The sequence below is a fragment of the Lepidochelys kempii genome, chromosome 4 (assembly GCF_965140285.1).
Source record: "Lepidochelys kempii isolate rLepKem1 chromosome 4, rLepKem1.hap1, whole genome shotgun sequence".
Lineage (NCBI taxonomy): Eukaryota > Metazoa > Chordata > Testudines > Cheloniidae > Lepidochelys > Lepidochelys kempii.
Genome location: NC_136383.1, coordinates 57,255,164 through 57,277,322, shown reverse-complemented (window position 1 = coordinate 57,277,322; position 22,159 = coordinate 57,255,164). Strand labels below are relative to the sequence as shown.

At 39.8% G+C, this 22,159-nt stretch overlaps 2 protein-coding genes, 1 long non-coding RNA gene and 1 other non-coding gene across 10 annotated transcripts in view; 2 read left to right on the top strand and 2 right to left on the bottom strand.

Annotated features, from left to right (window-relative positions):
- The window catches only part of SH3D19 (SH3 domain containing 19), a 118,648-nt gene extending 114,405 nt beyond the window's left edge, over nucleotides 1-4,243 (top strand). For all 7 annotated transcript variants that reach the window (XM_073341345.2, XM_073341339.2, XM_073341341.2 and 4 more), the window contains one exon: nucleotides 587-4,243. In XM_073341345.2, the coding sequence (XP_073197446.1) occupies nucleotides 587-694 (108 nt within the window). In that variant the 3' untranslated portion in view covers nucleotides 695-4,243. The remainder of the gene's footprint in view (nucleotides 1-586) is intronic.
- A 9,253-nt stretch (nucleotides 4,244-13,496) lies between these two features.
- On the bottom strand, nucleotides 13,497-19,446 carry RPS3A (ribosomal protein S3A). Its single transcript, XM_073341337.1, has 6 exons — nucleotides 19,336-19,446; nucleotides 18,439-18,542; nucleotides 16,636-16,823; nucleotides 15,213-15,421; nucleotides 14,327-14,436; nucleotides 13,497-13,659 (listed from the first exon to the last, which is right to left on the bottom strand). The coding sequence occupies exons 1-6, from the start codon at nucleotides 19,395-19,397 to the stop codon at nucleotides 13,538-13,540; spliced, it is 795 nt and encodes a 264-aa protein (XP_073197438.1). The 5' UTR covers nucleotides 19,398-19,446; the 3' UTR covers nucleotides 13,497-13,537.
- LOC140911012 (small nucleolar RNA SNORD73) lies at nucleotides 13,960-14,031 on the bottom strand. The gene has a single exon (XR_012158806.1). It is a non-coding gene; the product is annotated as a small nucleolar RNA SNORD73 (small nucleolar RNA).
- Nucleotides 19,178-22,159, top strand: part of LOC140910451 (uncharacterized) — a 24,417-nt gene continuing 21,435 nt past the window's right edge. The window contains exon 1 of the long non-coding RNA XR_012158593.1: nucleotides 19,178-19,458. This is a non-coding gene — a long non-coding RNA (uncharacterized LOC140910451). The remainder of the gene's footprint in view (nucleotides 19,459-22,159) is intronic.

The window sequence follows — 22,159 nt, the reverse complement described above, 5'->3', positions numbered from 1 at the left end:
AGTTTAAGTAGCTCATCAGCATATACTCTTAAGTAACTGTAACTTTAGGCACCTCAGTCAAAAAAATTTAGATTTTCAAAATCCCTGCTCAGCTGCTATAACCTTGTTTCCTGGCACCTAAGCTTCCAGTGATAAAGTTCATTAGATGCCTAAAAATCCACTGCTAGTCAGGTACACAGCTGCTTCAGTCCAGGCACCTCGCTCAAGCCTAAACCCTGGTGGGATCCTCCAATTAGGTATTGCCCCACTTATCTTGCCTAAGGGGCCCAATGTGGTAGACTTGCTCAAAGGCCTGCCTGATTTGGAGCATGAGTTTGAACCTGCATGTCCCATTTCTCAGAACAGACCCCTAAATATGGGATATTCTGAGATAGGTGTCTCCCAAGTGTGTGAAGATGTTTTACTTCATATAAATGTAAAGTTAGTAAAAGAAGACAATCCTTTGATTTATACAGAGAAAAATAAAACAATGAAAGTCTTTTGAAGGTGAATTGTTGTTACTTCTTCTCCCTCTAATCCCATATCAACTTCACATATCAAGCTGTATTTGAACAGAAAAGATTAATCATTGCTCATTTTCTTACAGGCAGGTGATATGATAACAGAATTGGAACCTGTAGACGAAGACTGGATGAGTGGAGAAGTACAAGGCAAATCTGGAATATTTCCCAAGAACTTTGTTCGAGTTCTATAGGCATCATAAGGATGGAGTCCAGTTCTGCTCACTAGGCATATGGAAGCAAATGCTTATCTAGCACAAAGGCACATTATATACTTCAGCAAACAAAGAACTACCATCTTTGTTGTCACTTGAGTTAATACTTTGACTATCAAATATGATTTGCACTATTTTCTCTAGAAAGAGAACCACATCATATATAATTATATTAATTTCCTGAAACATCAACATTTGCCATGACAAAAAAACTTTGTAAAGGTTCCACGTGAGCTAGCAAACAGAATTTACACAGGATTTTTTAATAGCTTCCAGCTAGGGAAATTCAATGTGGTACAATATCTTCTTACAAGTTAAGTGAACTGCATTCTAGTAGTTGACCTGATCTGATATTTCATTTATCTTGCATACAATTTGCATAAATTAAGATTGTTTAATAAGCTTTTTAGAAATGCATTTATTTTTCAGATTTAAGTATTACATGTTAAATATGTATACCTACATTTTTTATTTTCAGATTTCACTACTGCTTGAGTTAATATCCTCATTAGCAGTATAAAACAGTTATTTTAGGACTGAAAGGATAAAGGTACCGTTTATTATCTTGCAGAAAAATGTCAAGCCCTAATGTATGATCTACACTTTGTAGAGTTTGTCATTTTATATATGGGATACCAAAGTCTAACAAGAAGGAGGATCAAAAGAATAAGAAAACTTCACTCAAGAGTTTCTCAATCTTTGAATATAGGGCTGAGTAAACTTGAAGTTCAAGGTTTTTGTACTTGTAGAGTTCATAAAAATAGAGCACATTCATCAGTCTTTTTACTGAATGAAGAGTGATTGCTCCCATCCGCCCCCCAACACAGTTGTCTAGTTAAAGGGAAACCTGTTGTGCGTGTTAAGGAATAGATTAGAAATCAACATTTAAAAACAAAACAAAACAAAAACCCTCACCCTGGGATTGGCTCAAGCTAGTGCCCCATGGAGAGTGTTTTCCCATTAGAAACTTCCTCTCTTTCCCTCCCTGATCCTGTCTCTAGGTTTGTCTACTTGCTCGTTGCTCTTTTTTTAAAAAAAAGATTTTTTTTCCTTGTCAGTTTTCGTTTCTCCTACATAAAACAAACCCAATTCCATTCCCATTTCAGTTTAACTTTCAAACCTGACAGTGTTTCAAATTAGCAAAATAAATTTACCAATCCATTCTATAAACCCACAGCACCCTTCCCCCCAGCTGCCATTCTCGTTTTGTTTTTCTCAGTTAAATATTCATTTTAATAGGAATATTACCCAGTCTTATGTCTATGAGTGAGGATAGCTAATTGAGGTATCCACTAAAAGTTATTTTATATAAATTACATAGAAGATGTAGCATTATAAGTGATCTGTCAAGGCAGAAAGCAGCAGACACCAAGAGAAATTAACCTAACAGGCACACAGATTTTTTTTTAAAGCAAAAACAATGCAAAATTATACAAGTTAAATTACATAGACTAAATAAGTCTCATATTAGACATATTTCCAGATAAGAACAGTGCATTCTGGAAACCAACACTTCCAGAATGTTTGACAATAGCTCCATATTAAACAAGTTAATTGTTAACCCACCTCCCATTCTGGGCCGATGTGTACTGTAAAAAAAAAAAACAAAAAAATGTAATCTTTATTATGCTACAGTTTGTTCTATACATGTTCAGTGGCATCCTATTTCCACATGAGCAACTGGCCTCTTTTGTATTCTCTAAAGAACAAGGCAACTGAGCAAACTGTGTGTATATTATATCAGAGGACTAATATATGCAGGTGGCAAATAAAAAAAAGCCAGGCTTTTCAGAATCTCTTTCCATTAGAAAAGCACAGCATAGTGTAAAAGTCAGAGCAGCAAGGTGTTGATTCAGCATTGATCATTTAAAGTTTGGAGACTACGGAGATCTTTTTAGCAAGGTCTATCTTTGATATCTTGATTTAATTTTGAAGTCTAACACAGGCCTCTCTACTTCTATCTCTTATCTTATGATGCTGCTTTCCCTGGGCTTATAGAAGGGATGCTCAGATACTATAGCAAGGGACTAATATAAAAACCCTAATAAAATACAATAGACATTAGCACTCAAACTCACCTTTTTAATTTTTCGTTCATGGACAAAAAGGATGTTGTTTTATTTTGTGTGCCCAAAAAGTAAATTCTAATTCCACTTAAGAATGATAAACCTGCATGTACTCTGTCTGGGAAATGTCTTGTCCCCTTTCACTTGAAGAAAAAAACAAGTGTTGCTTTATAGTATGGGTATCATGTCAAAGGTTTAAGCAAAATGGACTCCTTTCACCATGGCTATGTGCCAATGCGATTGGTAAACCACCTATAAATATTTTGAACAACAAACTAGGACAAATTTAAGAACTTTTTTTTTTTTTAATAAAGACTTACTCAACTTACTTCCTCCAAAAGAGAGACCTAAATCATTGAGGAGGCAGATAAGGTATTAGTGTGCAGTATTTACTTACTATTGACTTAGGGCTGGTCTACATGAGGGGTAATGAGCGCTATAGTGCACTTCAGAAATCACATGGCTAATGTGCTGTACGTTAATTGGTGTGTGTAGACATTAGTGAACCTTTAGCATGCACCAGCAGGATATACATGGAGACATTAATATGCCCATGTTAATGTGCTTTAGAAATATCACACACCCCCATAGCTCACATTACCTTGCTGTGTAAACAACCCTTTAATTATGTCAGTTCTCTAAAGCTTTGATACAAATATTTTTTAACCAATAGTGCTGAATTCATAGATTTTTCCAAAAGAAAAAGGGTGTGTGAAGATTTAGCTATATTGGCCTATTAATTTTTACTACTTTAATTAAATGAGTGACATCATTAATTTCATACTTTTTAAATAAACATCTGTTTAATTGAATAATCCTTGTATTTTATTTTGTAACTCCAAATACTACATCAGGAAATATAGCAAACATAATACCACTTATGTATTATACTTAATGTTTAAGTCATAAAAGGATAACATTGCTGGAAGCTGCAAATTCAGAACAATAGTGCCATCTACAGGCTTTTTACATTATTGTAGCTTTGCCAGCTCAAAGTCATCGTTTTAAATTTCAGTCCCTTGATAAAATTAAATTAACTGATCTGTTTCGCAAAAAATATCTGCTTTACTGTTAGACAATATCTGTGACCACAAAGGTTTACACAGAAAATAATCTAAAATCCCTGTTGTTTACAAGGATGTAATTCAGCAGAAAGGGGAAATGAAAAGGGAAAGTTCCAGTGAAAGTCCTAAATTACATTTGCAGTTAATATGAAAGATTTATTTTATCTTGAAACTCAACTAGGGACTAGGATTCATTAATATGATATAGAGTGGTCTTCCTAAACTCCAGGCTGTTAGTGTTTTGTGAAATCATCCACAGTGAAAATAGCATCTTTGTATCAGAACACATTTTTCCATGATTTTTATATATAGTGAATATAGTACAAAATAAAAACTTATATTCTGCAAGTCCAAATTTGTCTCCAGCAATACGGTACCAGTATAAATTAAATTTGTATTTAACCAATAAACTTTTATATGTATGTCTGAGTCACATTTGATGCTGTATTTACCTTTAACTCTCACTAATTCTGATTTAATGAAAGGATTGATATCTTTAAATACATGAGGTCATGTTCAGTTAACATGGTCTATAATGCAATAATTGTTTTGTCTGGTCTACACAGATCTTACACCAGTATAAGTATTTCCATTAGGGATTTACCCCCCCAAAAAAAATCAAAATAGTATACTGGTATAAATGTGCCATACATCAGTAGTCACCATTTTGGAATTAACTGCAGCTTTGTCCCTCCATGGTCTGTTCAATAAACCATGCCTCTAGCAATCATCTCTCTATTGGAAGTGTCACATGACTAAAGCTACCATTTTGTCACAGAAGTCATGGAATTTGTTACTTCCAAAGACCTCTCTCCGTGACTTCAGCCCCGGCAGGTGGGAGCTACAGGGTCCCACCATCACCCGCAGCAAAGGGAGCTGTGATGTATCCCCACCGTGGCAGGGCAGGAGGACCCTTCCCCCCTGCCACTTCCGCTGTCAGGGAGGGGGCAGGGGGACCCTGGAGCTCTGAGCCACCCCATCCGTTCCCTTTTTATCACAGATTTTTTAGTAAAAGTCAGGGACAGGTCACAATTCCATGAATTTTTCTTTATTGCCCAGTTTCAGAGTAACAACCGTGTTAGTCTGTATTTGCAAAAAGAAAAGAGGACTTGTGGCACCTTAGAGACTAACCAATTTATTTGAGCATAAGCTTTCGTGAGCTACAGCTCTCTTCATCGGATCCGATGAAGTGAGCTGTAGCTCACGAAAGCTCATGCTCAAATAAATTGGTTAGTCTCTAAGGTGCCACAAGTCCTCCTTTTCTTTTTTCTTTATTGCCCATGACTTTTACTAAAAATATCCATGACAAAATCTTAACCTTATGCATGACACTCTCCATCCATCCCAGGGATTTAAGCTGCGGTTCAAGGGCCTGCCAGCCTTTACAAAGCCAAGTACATTTATGAATTCTCTAATGCCTTAGTCCTAAAAACAAAATAATAAATTGTCTAAATGAATGCTAAGCTAACCACATGTCACCCAACTTCCACAGGGGAACGCTGATATGTTCCAAAGTCCTTCAAACTTTTCAGCTGAGTTTGCCCTCTTGGTTAACAGTTTGTGCCAGTTTTTAGATCAAGAACTTCTCAGTCAATTTCAGCTGAGCCTTTATATCAAAAGCTTCTCTGTATCTTCTGGATCTCAGCCAGAACTGCTATATGCAGTTCACCAAGCATTCAGTAGTTCTCTAGAGTTGCTTACCTGTCCCAGGGTCTGCAGTAATTACTCCAACACACACTGGTTTTAGTTCCTGGAGGGAGTTAGCAACCCATGGAGCTAGCATACAATCCCTGGCTCAGAGCTACAGGTAACTTTTATAAAGTTGAAACAATACTCTCAAAGATATTGCATGTGTCTATAGCATCTGTCACACCTGGATGGCTTATCTCCCTTCCCATACAGGAATAAAGCACTCTTATAGTGGTTTAACTGAATCTATACTATTGGGGTTGTACAACATTAGCTGTACTTGAATAATTAAAACAGTATAACTTGAGTGTGTAGGCAAGCCCCAAAAGCAATCTCAGTTGAAGTTGGATTGTTGTAAATAGGTAAAAATACAAAGTGTGATCACTCTTAGGTGTTTGAATACAACAGGTAAAAAGGCTAATAGTAGGAGAACTAGATGGTCCAGGAGATGCGTAACAGGATACAGCGTGTCTTTCACTAGTAACAACTGGAGATTACTATCACCTGAGTGGCCTATATGGAATGGAGGGAGAAGTTTCACTCTAGTTCCCAGTAAACAGGCATCGCTAAAGCCATTACAATTAGCACCCTTGTTAGTAGCACACATAGCAAGGATGGAAGGGTCAGGGCAATTGAACTAAACTTGAACTACCACTTTTGGTTCTGTTTAGACAACTTTGATCCCTGGGACTATCAATCCAGCACCCTGTGAACACTAAATTCATGTTAATATTTTTATTTTGGAAAGAAAGGTAATCATTTCTATTCCACATAATTGACAAAGAACATCAGGTTCATGGCTCTTATTAGATTACCTTGCAGTCACTTCTTTGTAGTGGTATCTTCTAGACATTTTACCAGAATAGCCCGACTTTTGGCACACTTCAGATTTACTTTGAAGAGACCAGCCAGCACGCAGAATATTTTGATATTCCAGCAACTACATCCTGGATAAAGCCTGCAGAAATTTTATAACTGTACCCTCAGAATTCTCTGAACTTCCACCATGCAGTTGTTAAGAATTGAGAACAACTCTTAAGATCTAATTTGGCAAACACCCTTGCCACTGTCAAATAGCCAAGTACCCTGAACTCTTGCAGTTTCAACTCAATTTAATCCTGTTTCAGACAGACAGGTCTGAAGTCTATCAGTTCTGGTATCTGTAAAGTTACCCACTTACTCAAAAAATTTTGGCTGGCCCTGCTTTGTGCCACACAAGGAAATAAGAAGTTTATTTTAACATTGCTACTATCATAATTAAACAATACAGTTGGATGTCTCTTTCTGCTAAATGGCAATCTGGTTTCCCTGGCTTAAATATAATTGTTGCCCTTTTAAAGTATTTAGTAAGAATGTTTCTACCAAGGATTGCAAATCAACCTGCAGAGCTCCCTCAACTCAATTATGCCACTTCGTAAGCTTTGTTTTCTCAGTCACAAAAATCATAGAAATGTTGGACTGGAAGGAACCTTGATAGGTCATCTAGTCCAGTCCCCTGTACTAAGGCAGGACTAAGTATTATCTAGATCATCCCTGGTTTGTCTAACCTGTTCTAAAAAATCTTTGGTGATGGAGATCCCACAATTTCCTTAGGTAGTTTTTTCGGTGCTCAACTACCCTACCCTTATGTTAGGAAGTTTTTCCTAATGTCTAACCTAAGTCTCCCTTGCTGCAATTTAAGTCCATTACTTCTTGTCCTGTCCTGAGTGTTAAGAACACTATCACCCTCCCTATTCATAACAATCTTTCATGTATTTGAAGACTTATGTCCCCCCCTTAGTCTTATCTTCACACTAAACAAACCCAATTTTTTTCAATCTTCCCTCATAGGTCTTGTTTTCTAGACCTTTAATAATTTTTTGTTGCTCTTCTCTGGACTTTCTCCAATTTGTCCACATCTCTTCTGAAGTCTGATGCCCAGAACTGGACACAGTATTCTAGTTGAGGCCTTATCAGTGCTCAGTAGAGTGGAAGAATTAATTCTCGTGTTTATCTTACCACTCCTGCTAATACATCCCAGAATGATGTTCACTTTCTTTGTAACAGTATTACATTGTTGACTCATATTTAGTTTGTGATCCACTATAATCCCCAGATCCTTTTCTGCAATACTCCTTCCTAGGCAGTTTTTCCCATTTTGTATTTGGGCAGTTAATTATACTACACTTTAGGAAGGAACTTTGCATTTGTCCTTATGAATTTCATCCTATTTATTTCAGACCATTTCTCCAGTTTGTCAAGCTTATTATGAATTCTAATTCCAGTCTCCAAAGGGTTTGCAACCCCTCCCATCTTGCTCTTGTCCGCAAACTTAAAGCGTACTCTGTGACCTGGTCGACACTAGGAAATTAGGTCAATATTATTGTGTCACTCCGGGGGTGTAAAAAAATCCATACCACTTAACAATGCAGTTAAACCGATCTAACCCCCAGAGTAGACTGCACCTATCAACCTAGCAACCATGACTCTGGGAGGTGGATTACCTACACTGATGGAAGAAGCCCTCTGTTGGCATAGGTAGTTTCTTCACTGAAACACTAATGGTGTCGCTGCACCACTGCGGCATTTTCAGTGAAGACAAGCCCTCAACATTATCCAAATCATTTATGGAGATATTGAACAGAACCAGATGCAGGACAGAGCCTGACAGGACCCCACTCAATATCACCTGCCAGCTTGACTGTGAACCATTGATAACTATTCTCTGATTATGGTTTTCCAAACAGTTGCGCACCCACCTTATAGTATGTTTGTCAAGGCTTTTTTTCCCCTAGTTTGGTTATGAGAAGATCTTGTGAGACAGTATCAAAAACCTTACTAAAATTGAGATATATGGCATCTACTGCTTGCCCCCATCCACACGGCTGGTTACCTGTCAAAGAAGGATATTAGGTTGGTTTGACATGATTTGTTCTTGACACATCCATGTTGACTGTTACTTATCTTCTAGGTGCTTACAAATTGATTGTTTACGTATTTGCTCCATTATCTTTCTGGTTACCAAAGTTAAGCTAACTGGTCTATAATTTTGTCTTTATTCCCCTTTTTATAGACAGAAAGGTGTTTGCCCTTTTCTAGTCTTCTGGCATCTTTCCCATCATCCATGAGTTCTCAAAGATAATTGCTAATGGCTCAGCAACCTCTTCAGTCAGTTCCTTAAATATTCTAGGATGTATTCAATCAGGCCCTGCCACCTTGAAGACAACTAACCAGTCTCAGTAATTCTTAACTTGTTCTTTCCTTATTTTAGTCTCAGATCCTACCCCATTTACTCTGATGTTCACGGTGTAGGCTTTCTGCACCTAGTACATGGAAGACAGCAGAGTGGGTCTAGTGAGCAGTCGCTAGTTATTTCTTTCCATGCTTCCTTTCCTCCATTCCTATTGAGAAATCCATTCCTATTCAGATCTACTGAAAGCCCTCAAAGCATGGTAATAAAGTACTAGTACAACACTGCCAAGGATTTCAAATGAAGTATGAGTCCTGGTGCCAAAGTCTGAAAGATTTATATTGGAAGTGGGTATTAAAAGGAATATAATAATTGGAAACTTACTTGAAAATTTACTATAGGCCACTTGTTAATTTTCAACTCCACTGTAGAAGAGTTTTCTGAATGCCAAAGGACAAAACTGACAAGGAGATCCTCTGAGGAGCAGATGTGTTTCTAGTGGTGTCCTGCAAGGATCTGTTCTTTGCCCTCCACTATTTAAAATTTTTATCTATCACCTGGAACAAAATTAATAAAGCTTGCAGATTACACAAAACTTGTGAAAGTGGTAAATAATGAAGATAATAATGATACCTTGACCTGAGTCATTTTATAATGACTTTTTAATGCAGCCAAATGTAACATCTAGGAACAAAGAATGTAGGCCATACTTACAAAATGGGGGACTCTCCTGGGAAGCAGTGAATCTGAAAAAGACTTTGGGGTCATGCTGGATAGTTAGCTGAAAATGAGCTCCCAGCACAACACTGTGGCCAAAAGGGTCAATGTGATCCTTAGATGCACAAACAGGAGAATAGTAGAAGTAAATGGTAAAGGTTATTTTACCACTGTACTGGCACTGTTATTACCACTGTTGGAATCCTATGTCCAGTGCCTGTGTTCGCAACTTAAGAAGGATGTTGATAAATTGGAGAGGGTTCAGAGAAGGGCCACCAGAGTGATTAAAGGATAAGAAAACATGCCTGAGACTGAGTTCCTTGTGTCTCACGATCTTGAGTTTATCGAAGAGCAGCTTGAACAGTGATCTGATCACAGCCTGTAAGTACCTACGTGGGAAATAAATACGATTATAGGCTCTTCCAATTTAGCAGAGAAAGGTAACAAGATACACTGGCTGGAAATTGAAGCTCAACAAATTCAGACTGGAAATAAGACAATTATTTTTAAACAGTGAGGGCAGTTAACCAATAATTTTGATAAATTCTCCATCACTGGCAAGTTTTTCAATCAAACTGGATGATTTTCTGAAAGCTAAGCTCTAGACAAACAGGAATTATTTTGGGGAAGTTCTATGGCCTTTGTTACACCGGTGATCAGACTAGATGATCACAGAGGTCACTTGGGACCTTGAAATCAATGAAAGGGCATTGCAAACAGTATCTTAAAATCAGAATTATGAATGACTGTGCCTTACAGAATTATAGAGAAAGCAGTAAACTGCCCATGGAGTTAGAATGTAGAGAAGTCCATATCTGTTGGATAGAAGAGCAACAGAGCAAGTGGAAACCTGTGAGGAGCATAGCAATATGAGTGTTCATACTTTGCTGCTATTTACATAACATGGAAGACTTCCTTTGTTTGCTTTTCTTGTCCCTACACAAGATCCCAGCAAACAGAAGAGGTTTACTTTCTACCACATAGCGGTGTTAACAAATAATGGGCCAAACTAATTCTTGTGTCAATCCTCCAGTCACTTCTTTAGAATTACAGCAGGAATTAAGTTTGGTCTAATGTTTGTACAGATTTTAGAGATGTAAGAGTGCTAATTTATCAATGACTGTATTTAGGTTGTGCAAAATCCTCATGCAGGTCTGACTAGCTATATTAATATAAATTTATAATGTAGACCTGGCCTTAGATTCTCTGCTTATGTTACTTTATTGGTTTCCATAACTGGATGTTAACACCTGTGTAGCATGGCCTCCATAGCACACTATGTCTATGAGGAAAATCTACTTTTCACCCAAAATCTGCATTTGTTTAGTGTCTGCCAAATCCAGTATTGGGCTTTCTCTAAATGCAATAGCACCTACAATGCTTACTTTAGGACAAACTGATCTTGGACCCATCAGCAGAAAAGCCAAAGTAAGCAGCATAAATTCAACAATGTTCATGTACTCAAGTATTTTGGAATTCCTGGAGGTCAGTTAAACTCAAATGTACAGAATGTGTTATGAATCAGTAACAAGTCTTATTGTAAAAAAGACAAACCCTACTTTGAGCCACTTTCATAATTGTTTAACTATACCCACATAGCAAATAGGTCAATTGACAAAATGGGAGTATTATGATTAACTGGGAAAAAACCACACCTCACTCTTAACTCCTATAACGTGCCAACAAGTGATTATTTTATCAACTCAAGCATAATCAAAATAGGGCACTTCACAGTAAGTATCCACTCACTCTTGAGCCAAAACAGGGGAGAATTAGAACACGTTTGATTATTTCTGGTGTAAGTTTAAGTGTATATCAAAGTCAGGAACACTCAATCATTGTATATGAGAACAGTATAAAATCTGGTCATTAGAAAGGTATTGTACAGAACATCAGAATTAGATGTGAATTATCAGAATAGACAACTGTGGGGTAATAAGGAGGGGATAGTGACTTACCCCAATTAATGCAACTCATTTTTTATACCTTAATGCAGAATACCACCCAGCTCTTATTTAACACTTTTCCACACAGCACTTTAAAGGAGTTAAGCATCATTATCCCCATTTTACAGATGGGAAAATGGAAGCACAGAGGTGAAGTGACCTATCTGAGGTCACCTAGCAGCCCAGAGCTGAACTAAGAATAGAACCCAGCTGTCCCAAGTCCCAATCTATTTTTCTGTCCACTAAACCACACTGCCTCCTAGAGACAGTTGGTACAGTCAACTAGGATATGAGATTTAGACTTACCATTATCCCAATGGCGAAGGTATCTAACACCCTCTATGCAGGTGTTGAGTTCCCAAGAAAGAGTTCCACCTCTTCCTCTTGGACATATTTGCCTCAGAATTATTTACATAATTATCAGGCTATCACAAGTGGTTATTCTTGAACTTTCTTACAGGGTCTTTTGAGCCACTTTCCTTCCCCTTTGAAAACACAGCATGTCCCTCTGCCAACAAGTCACTTGCATTAGTTTTCCCAACAGGATCATAAGCAGCTAGGAACAAAAACCAGAAGCACATGCCTCACCACTGAGCCAGATAGTGGGCGGTTGTGTCAATTCCACTTGGTTCTTAATGTAATTTTGCAGTATCAAGTTGGTGGTAAACATATATGGGTTTGATTTTAATTTAAAATGTTTTATAAATAGAGCTAAAGATTAAACCAGATTAACATTAAGACTATTGTAAACAGAAGAGATACAACATTTTTTTTTAGCTAATATGTGGATATTTATATGGTCACATTGAAGGACAATAGTTCAAGTCTAGCATCTTGCATATTAAGAAATTGGTAGTCTAGTCTTCCAAACACAACTACATGATCTTCAAATTTAAAAAAAAAAAAAAACTGGAACACAGGATTGGTAAATCAAACCTAACAAGCCTGTCCCCCTCCCAACTTTCAGTCAAAGCTGCTTATAGTTATATTAATTACATAACTTGTAGACTCATTTCACTAGGGAAAAACCCAGCCTCATTGAAGGAGTTATTTTTGGCGTGCTGCTGCTATCAGTCAATTATACTGTTTAAAACAAAGTACTGGAATTCAGAGCACATTGTCCAGATAATAGTATAAGACTGAAGGATTTGGAAGAGCTCTTAAGAAATCATTTCAGAGCCTTTACATATACCTACTGCTAGAAAAAGCTAAAATAGTATCACTAAATCATCCTAAAGAACAAAAAAACAAAACAAAAAAAAAGAGTGGAATGAATATAGGTTTAAGGTTGATTTCTGGAGTTTGGAAGTTTATTTGCGTCTTATTAAAGTATTTCTGCTTCAAATTTATTTCACATAATGGGAACTATATTGTATGGTACTGTATTTGTGAACTTACATTGCAACTTGTACTGTTTCTTGTAATGAGAAAGTGAGAAATCTTCTTTGTACACTATTCCTTTGAAAACAGGTTAAATTTTGATTAAGAGTATGTTTCCACAATAAAATAGTTGTGTTAACACGCATTTTGGGCATCAGACAGCAAAACTGCCTATTGGAAAAAGTTACCATAAAGTAAAATATCACCAAAAGTATAAATTTTAGAATCTAAATAAGACCTTAAACAAGAGTGCCATCTACTCTGTGTAAACCTTTAAAGACTCCATGGAAATTCAAGTCCTTGGACAACAACATTTCCTCCTTCCTCCCCCAGCCACCCCACTGTGCACCAGGTGGCTGGGTGCTATTTCAGACTGCTTTGAGAAGAAAGGTACTATTAAGTGTAAGTTAGTGCATGTGATCAATGCTATGTATTCTGTATGTAGACACAAAATAAGCCTCTTTTAGTTCAGGAACTCATTAGAAGAGGTTTGGGTTTTAGATGCTCAACTCTTTGAAATTCAACCTAGTACTTTTAAACACCAATTTCTAAAAAGGACAACCAACCTGCTCTCTCCTAACTGAGATAAATTAAGAGTCAGAGTCCATACTAGCTCACATCTTTAGCACATGAAGCAACAGCAGTAAGTGGCATACTTATTAAGGGTAATAGCTATAAGTGTCCAGTATCTTATACCACATATGGTGTAAGTGTCTAGTATCACTGCATGAAACCAAATACTACTACTGCTGTATATTAAAATTTTTTATTTTTTGCATCCATTTTTGATTCTAGACAGACTCTTGCACAGGGGGCTCATATCCGTCGGCTCGCTCTACTTTAGCGCCTGTCTCATCCCCAGAAGGTTTTCCAGTGCCACCACCTTCACCGTGCAGTTCCATCAGCTTGCCCACTAAAAAAGCACAATATTGCAATTGTTAAGAATTGAGTATTTTTTGTATTAAATTCCCCGTCATCTCCACACTGCGAGACAAGTTAAATGATCAAATCATTTAAATAGGCCATTTCTATGTATCAAAATTGTACCACGGCTAAATCAATAAGACTTGCCCATTTAAGAGTGCCCATACAAGGAGGTTGCACTGAGTTACTTAACTTTTGTATTTAGACAAAGACATGAAAGCAAAAAGAGTTTTGTTTAATTAAAGTCTTTCAAAGATGCCATTAATAACTCAGTCCTGCATTACATGGGAATGTCAGAAAGTGGGAAAGAGTATAATCATTCAGTGTCATATGGGACCGAAACATGTTGTCATCATTCATTCCCAAACCAAAACCATCCAACATTTAGTTGCTTCTTTTCGGCATTTATATTTGGGTTCTTAAAGCAAGAACAAAAATATTCCAAAATGAAATATCATTTACAGGAATTCAGATTTGTTACTGAAGTCTCAGACTGTTAGGATAAGCCATTTATCAGTTTTAAGCATTCCAACATACAATGCTGCCTTCAGAAGGCTCCCTCAGTTCCAAAATCACCAAACACATGCTTTGAAAATATTGCTTTAACTTCGCCTACCACTTAGTTAAACTCCACATTTAAGCAGAAATGAACTTACATTCAAACTTGGGCTTCTTAAGCATCTTCACTTTGCGGACATACACATCATGAAGAGGGTAGATGGATTGACAAGCTTTTTCTATGTCTTTGCCAATGCTGTCTGGGATCCTGAAAATAATCAAAGGTTTTCAGTATTAGATTTTCAAGTGATAATCAACTTCCTGATCAATATAATATATAAAGTTCAAATTATTCAGTATTTAATATTCTCAACAGTAGTCTATCCTACCTTCCCTCATAGACTTTAAGGTCAGAAGAGACCATTATGATCCTCTAGTCTGACCTCCTACACAACGCAGGCCATAGAATCTCACCCACCCACTACTATGAGCGAGTTAAGAACTGGAGTCTTTATAAAACTAGACATTGCTGAAGTCTGCAGAAAGATCTATGTGTCATGCAGTCTTTTCACAAATTCTGTTTTTACATTTACATAATCAAACAGTTTGGTGGAGGTCATATGTGGTGCAGGTGGTAAGAGTATGTGTAGGGGGAACAGTATGTTGCGCTTCCCATAATTTTGTTAAATATTTGGTTCCCCAACAAAAGTAGTTGTTGAGCCCTCAACCAGGAATGAAAATGACTGAGGCTCCTGTTAAATTGTTTTATAAGATAGTAAGTTATTAAATTAGCAAATATTAATTAGTACATCCAGATACTCTAGCAATCAGATTCTTCCCCTACTACTGCCCACAGACGTGCTTAAAAAAAAAAAGCTAACAATGATAGTACTGTCCTCACAGAAATTTAAACTAAGTTAATACATGAATTGCTATTAAACCCTCTTTGTGACTCTGTAAACCAACACTTAAACTCAATTAAACCAGAATAGAATGGCAACTGATTCCCAAGATAAAACTTGATTAATAACAATCAAGACGTACAGCTTATTAACAACTTCTTTCAGGTCATTAGTCTGCACCTCCCGTGTCATGATTTCCATCATCTTCTTGCGAATTTGGCGGACCTGCTGGTGCTGGGCATATGAGGTCTTGCGAATCTGGTTATTGCGCTTCTTGGTAAAACCTACGCAAAAGAGGCGCAGTAGATAGCCATCGGTAGTTTTGACATCAACATGGGCTTCAATCATTGTCTAGAAAAGAAGTTACAGAATACATTTGTCCCTTCTAACATCACAGAAAGACACCACAGTGAAAGTGTCAGACCTTCCTTAAAATACTCTAGTGTTGCTGTCACTTGACCCCAACATTAAGGTGCCAATAGTTAGCCCCTAAATTATAAATTCTACCTAATATTAAACTGCTATTGACACTTCCAATTCCTAAACACGGTTTGGGAGGACACTAACTGATGACACCAGCAGCACTTCTTACATCTGGCACCTTAATAATGAGCAGACTGAGTAAAGGAGAGATAATTCAGTTACACTAATAATAGCAGTGAGCACAAAGGTGTTGATTCTTATAATGCACCTCCTCCATCCCAGGTTGGGATTTTATACACCACCCTTGCTATTAGTGGGAAGTCTCTCCTTGCCAAGTGGTTTCCAAGTTGCCAATACCAACTTTCCCTTCCAGCCCCTCTCTTTTTGTATTGGGACTTCTACTGAACACCCCAACTCTCTGCCTCATAAGCAGGGGCAACTTGGAGCCAGTAAAATCCTACCTTGCTTTTAGTCAACATCCATTATTTAGTTTTACAAGCACAGTAACATCCACCAATTAGAATAAAGACATTTTCTGTGGCTTCTTAAATTTGGGATGAGGATGATGTCTACATCCTGTATATTGAAAGTTTGTATTTAAGTGTAATCTGACAGCCTAGTAACTATGATACGTGCAACAAGGTGTTCTGTTTCCTTAAGGTGCCTTCCCAAACCCTGCCGTTCTCACTAATGACAGAGGTCTCAGGGATTTGCTTCATAGTGTAGCTGCCCCAGTGGAGCCAATGACAAACTAACTACAACAAATGTAAATAAGGCCTCAGAAATACATTTTGCCTTTTAAAAAAAACAAAAACAAAACAAAAAAAACTAGGCTTGAAGTCCATGTGCTCGAAGTATTGTGTACAATTTCTGCAACTGTGTGCCTCTGCAGGCAACAGAAATTGCTGCAGATGCTGGTCTTTAAAAATGTGACCCTTAAGCTTTATCTTATTGGTTTTCAAAAAGAAAAAATAAGCAAATACCAATCAATAATCAAATACATTACTGGCTGGTCTGATCAAGTCAAAGATGAGCCTGCAAACAGTATCAAAGATCAAGTTATTTCATCTCAATTTTTAGAGGCAGTTTACTGTCAAGGTAGTATTTTTGCAGCTTCACAGATACATATCATTACCACTTACCTGCCATTTTTTGACCATGGAACACATCTTGTCACGGGTGAGGTCCATTCCATGGAAGTTGGTCAGACAGTTTTTGCCCTGAACATCCTCTGTAATCAGCTTGAATTTACGGAAGGCAACTTCATCATTCTGCAGATCAGCAAGACTCACTTCAAACACACGGCCCTTAAGTCCATCAGAGGCAATTTCTATAAGTGTATGAAATAATATTTTTATTAAAAATTAAAAGAAGGACTAGCTGATATGAATTTATAATATAGCGGACCTTCGCTAGAGCACGCATTGCTATAGTGCAGCTTCACATATAGCGTGGTTGCAGCGATGGATCCCAAAGTTAAATATTTAAATTGGGATCTATGGTAATATGGCCCCCGCAATAACACGGTACCAAGCATGGATCCCAAACCCCACGTTCTAGTGAGGAGACCACATTAGACTTGAACACAAATTCATGTAAGTTTAGATCTACAAAAATTTACTTTAACTTCAACAGTTGCAGAGACTTTTTTTTGTAATAAAGTTAGTCAATGAACTAGTAAAGCATCAATACACAGCAGTGAAAGACACCATGCTGTGCCCCATATTTAAAATTCAAAAAATAAATTCTATGGTCAGGCCTGAAGATTCAATCTAGATTCAGCCAACATTTAAAAAAGGCATTTAGGTGTTGGTGCGCTCAGTGCTGCAATACCTTTAGAAACTGGAGTCAAAGTGTCTTGATAAAAGTATACATATAAAAATGTAAGAACTAGGTTACTTTTTTAACGTATATTAAAAAAACATACGCACATGCAAAATAAGAGCTAAAGACATAAATGATTAAGAAATGAAATTAGGGAGCAGAGCAAATTACAAGTCTCATTACATCTCTTAACAGCTATACCTCTGCCAATGCATGACTGACCTTGCAGTAGCTTCTCTATGTCCAGTTACCAGGGGACATTATTCCATGATCTGCTAGATTTCACTTTTATGAATCATATGACGACCAAAGTTTTCCTTTCCTTAATTTCATTCCATTGCTCCTAATTATACCCATGCTAAATAATTCATGTCCTCCTTTGATATTTAAACCCCGTAACACATGTAAAGCTGGCCATGCTGCACACCTACATTTACATAATTCTGTTGCGCTTATCCAGATCCCATTGTTCATCTCTGAATAGTAGAGACTAAGGTTCCCTTACCTGAATATAGTATTCCAAGTTTGGTGTCACCTGATCATGTGAAAGATAACCACCTCCCTCTACTTAGGGGTGCCTCTGCACATACACCGCCCAAAAAATTAGTGGTTTTCACTACCCTATACAATGAAACCCCACATATAGAGATCTGCCCACTATGTCCTTCCCAAGATCTTTCTGCATCACTGCTTTCCAGATCTTCCTCTCCTATAAAAGATATTAATAATTTTTTGTCATTTTCCCCATATGCTTTAAATAACTTTAAGTAATTTCCACCCCAGAATTCTAATCTTTATTGGGTCTTCCTTTGCATTTCAGTTCCACAGATTATCCAATAGCTTCCAATAGAGATCAGTTAATTCATCTTGCATGGGCAAGAACCAAACCATATTCTGTATGTGTAACCCGATTCTGTCTACTGGAAACAAAAGCCTTAGTACTACCCAACAAACAGTGAGGTCAAAACACGTTTTTTTATGTCTGTCTATCTATCCTATAATATTGCAAATCACATTAGTTTAAGCAGGAACTGCTTAGAACTTATACTGCATTGCACGGTCTTAAAAAACAGAACAAATTAACAGATATGAAGCGTTACCGCAACACATTAGATACTCACTGGTTCCTTGGGTCCTGGTGACGAGTGTCTTCCCAATGTTTCGGATATTAAACATTGCAGGTGCCTTGACATCGTACCAATCCTTCTTTGAGAAGGGATCGACCCTTAATTTACCAAAAAAAAATATTTCCACTCATTTTTCAGATTAAATCTGGCCTAAAATCTGGTCTCCTTCCTCCATATTTATCATGTACACTGTTGTACAGTTACCAAATACTTCAAATACCATAGGCGACTGCAATTTACGCATTCCCAAATTAGTGCAAACTTGTTTTCTTATTATCAGCATAAGCTTGCAAACACCAATAAGTGATACAAGCACTGGACCAACAAATAAGTAAACTGATCCATCCCAACGTGCTGCTCAGTGTTAGCCCTCTAGGCCCTGCACTTTCAGGGACAGTCAGAGACAAGGACCCAGCCCACAATATCTAGCAGTTAGGCTCTGTCCCACCTGCACTGGGATGGCGCCGGAGCTGGGGACAAATCAGCAGCCGAGCTGCAGGGGCAGCCAGAGACGGCTCCGCACAGCACGTGGGGCAGAGGCAGCCCGGCTCCCTAACTCCTATCTTCCCCCAAGAGTCACAGCCTGGTGCTGGGGTGGGGGGCTCCGTGCGGCCAGGCCCCGGCCCCCCACCTCGGGCAGGGGGATTCACGGCGGAGCAGGCCCCGCCCCTGCCGCAGCGCCCCCGTCCCGTGCAGCGGGGGCCGCGCGCGCGCTCTACAACCCTCGCCCCAATCCCAGGTTTGGCCGCCGCCATGTCAACACCGCCACCGCCGCGCCTTGCGCCGGCCGCCTCAATCCGCCCGGCATCCGGCGCATCCTGCCGAGCCGCCGCCCAGCAGCCCCCGCGGCGGGGCCCCCGGCACCCCTCGCCCCTGACCGGCCTCGCTTACACTTTCTTCTTAGCGCCTTTCTTGCCGCCCTTGGTGAGGCGCTTGTTCTTGCCGACCGCCATGGTGCCGCCCTGGAGCCAAAGAGGCCGAAGCCCCCCAGCAACGCGAGATTATACGAGAGAGGTGAGTCTCACGCGAGAACTCCGCCTACCGACCTCTCGCGAGAAACTAGAGCGGAAGGGGCAGGGGCAACGCGGGAGAGATCAGCTTCCTCAAGGGCCTGGGGTGAACCAAATGGCGCGGTGGCGGGGGAGGCCAACGTGAAGGACAGAATGGGCTCACCCTAGTGATTCCTTACGACTGGGCGCTGGGGCCATCCTCCTGAGCCAGCTCCCATGGGCCCTGGCGTCGTGGCTACCGCGGGCTGCAGCCCCGCCGGTGCACGTCCCCCCGGCGATGTAAAATACAGCTCTAGAGAGCGGGGGGGGGGGGGGTGCCTTGATTTTTGCGCTGCGGCTGCCCCACCCGCCGCCGTGGGCGCTGCAAGCGCTGCTAAGGGTTCGGGTGATTGTCCCCGCTGCTGAAGCGCTCAGCCCCACGCTGGCCTGGCCCCCTGCCCAGGAATGAATTCGGATCCCCGCCCAATCCTCCAGCAGTTCTGAGTCCACAGCTGCCTCCCGCTCAGTTCTTTGTCTCCCCTCCCCTCCCCGGCCCTGTTAAAACAACAAAGGTCACAAAAATCATAGGAGGGGGTGGGGATGGCGATGGGGCGGGAAAGGGAAGGGACAGACGTACACAAGGTATCTATGACTGGCCGAGGTGGGAGGGAGGGAGGTTGGACACCAGCTACTGGTGAATCTGTACTGACTGTATAGGACAAGACATTCATGTTTAACACATGGCCTGGCCAGATTAAGACTGCCTGGGTCCCTAGGCACATCCCCATATTGGACCCTTTCCCCCAGGGCAGGGACCACCCACACAACAGCCATTCCTGGCAGGGGGCTTCCCCCTTCCACAGACCTCTTCCATCTTTCATGCAGCTGGTTTCTGCCCCAGAAAGGTGGACAGAGATGCCACCAATTTAAGTAAAGGATTTGGGGGTCAGAGGAATGGCAGCAGTGGGGCTCCCCACTGCTGCCATTCCTCTGAGGTGGCAGATGAAAAGAATCACCTGGCCCCCAAATCCTTTGTTTAGATTGTTGGGGTGGGAGCAGTGGTGGCCTCCTTGCACATCAGGTTTCAGAGTTAAGAACCCATGGAGATGCAAAGGGCAGTTCACACCTCTTAAAGCTATTTTATCAGGCTTTCTACAATTGCTGTATATAATACACTCAGTTCATACTTCCAAGCTTGTCTTCACAACCGTGACAGCTAGAAACATTTTAAATGAAAGATCACATGGCCCCAGAAGCTTTGGTGCACATATCTATGCCTTAGCCTGACTTGGGCAACACTTCAACATATTTCTTTTCATAGTATAAAAATTATACATTTTTATTACTAGGTAAGTTCTTGCGCACAGTTGTTGCTGTAATGCAGGACAAAGAAAACCCAATATTGGCTTGATACTGATCTTTGGTCACCAAATAAAGGCCAGACTTTTAAATCGCCAGTTGTCATGGTATGTAGTATATAGGATTGTTTCAGAAAAGATAATCTCCATCTATGCTAGCCTAGTGGGACCCAAATCAAGCCCCCAGATATGAGCACCCACTATTCCAGTCCACAGACACAGAAAGCCTTGTTAAATACAGTTGTTGCAAGCAAGTAGAGTTTGAACTGCCATGAGCAATATGTTCAAGCTGTGTTTCTCAGTAATTTACTTTCTCATTTACAAACTGTATTAGGACAACAGCATGTTTTTATTGCTTCACCATTATTTCCACCCCCACCAGGAATCACACACACACACACCTAAAAAAAAAAAAAAAAAATCACTGGATTTCACCACCACCCCACCCGGAAGGCCAGAGAATATAGTCAGACAAGAAAGAGATGCAGGGGGCTCTCATCTTCATTTCCCTCAGGGATCAGTCTAAAATTAGGGAAATCTTCATTCTTCTCCCTGAAAGACGGGGCACCAGTGTCCAACAAGGGAATCTGTGCTTTTCCTTGAGGTGGGGGAAGAGGAAGGTAGCTGGGAAGCCATACAGCAGGTATCTTTTTTCTTGTTCCCAGCAGAAAAGCTAGCTAGATCTCCAACTCAGTGGTTCTTTTCTGCCCATGTGTTACTGATTGATGCTTCCCTAGTGCAGCCTGAGGTAACTTTAAACTCCCACTCACACAAATAAAGAACAATGCACAACTAGCCAAAATAAATTTCAGTCTTGGCCTCCATCCTGGGACTGTCGGCAGCTTTCTGCATCAAGTTCCAAAGATTATATTCACCTATCAAAAACTTCCTGCTCTCTCTTGCCTGCCCAGTATCTGCAAGAAGCCAGCATCCAAGTCTTGGCAAGACTTCTCCATATAACTTAAGTCTGTCTGCCTTGCAACCCCTTCCCCAAATGGGATTGGAATCAATTTTTAAAGAAGGGGGCTCTGCAGAGAAACAAGTGACTCATAGGAGTGAAGAGGCAGTGGGAGCCCTGAGCAGGCCATCTGGAAAAGGAAATCCCAGTTGGCCTGATGCTGTCAGCCTCACATTATCGTTAATAGAGGCTCCGGTTCAGCTGAGTCACAATAGTACTTAGCGAAGACGTTACCTACGCCAACAGGAGAGCTTCTCCCGTTGGTGTAGGTCCTCTACCTCCCTAAGAGACAGATGCTATGTTGATGGGAGAAGCCCTCCCATCGACAGGATGATCTACACCAGGGGTATAAATACGCCGCTCAGGAGTGTGGATTTTCCACACCCCAAAGTGATGCAGATACCAACATA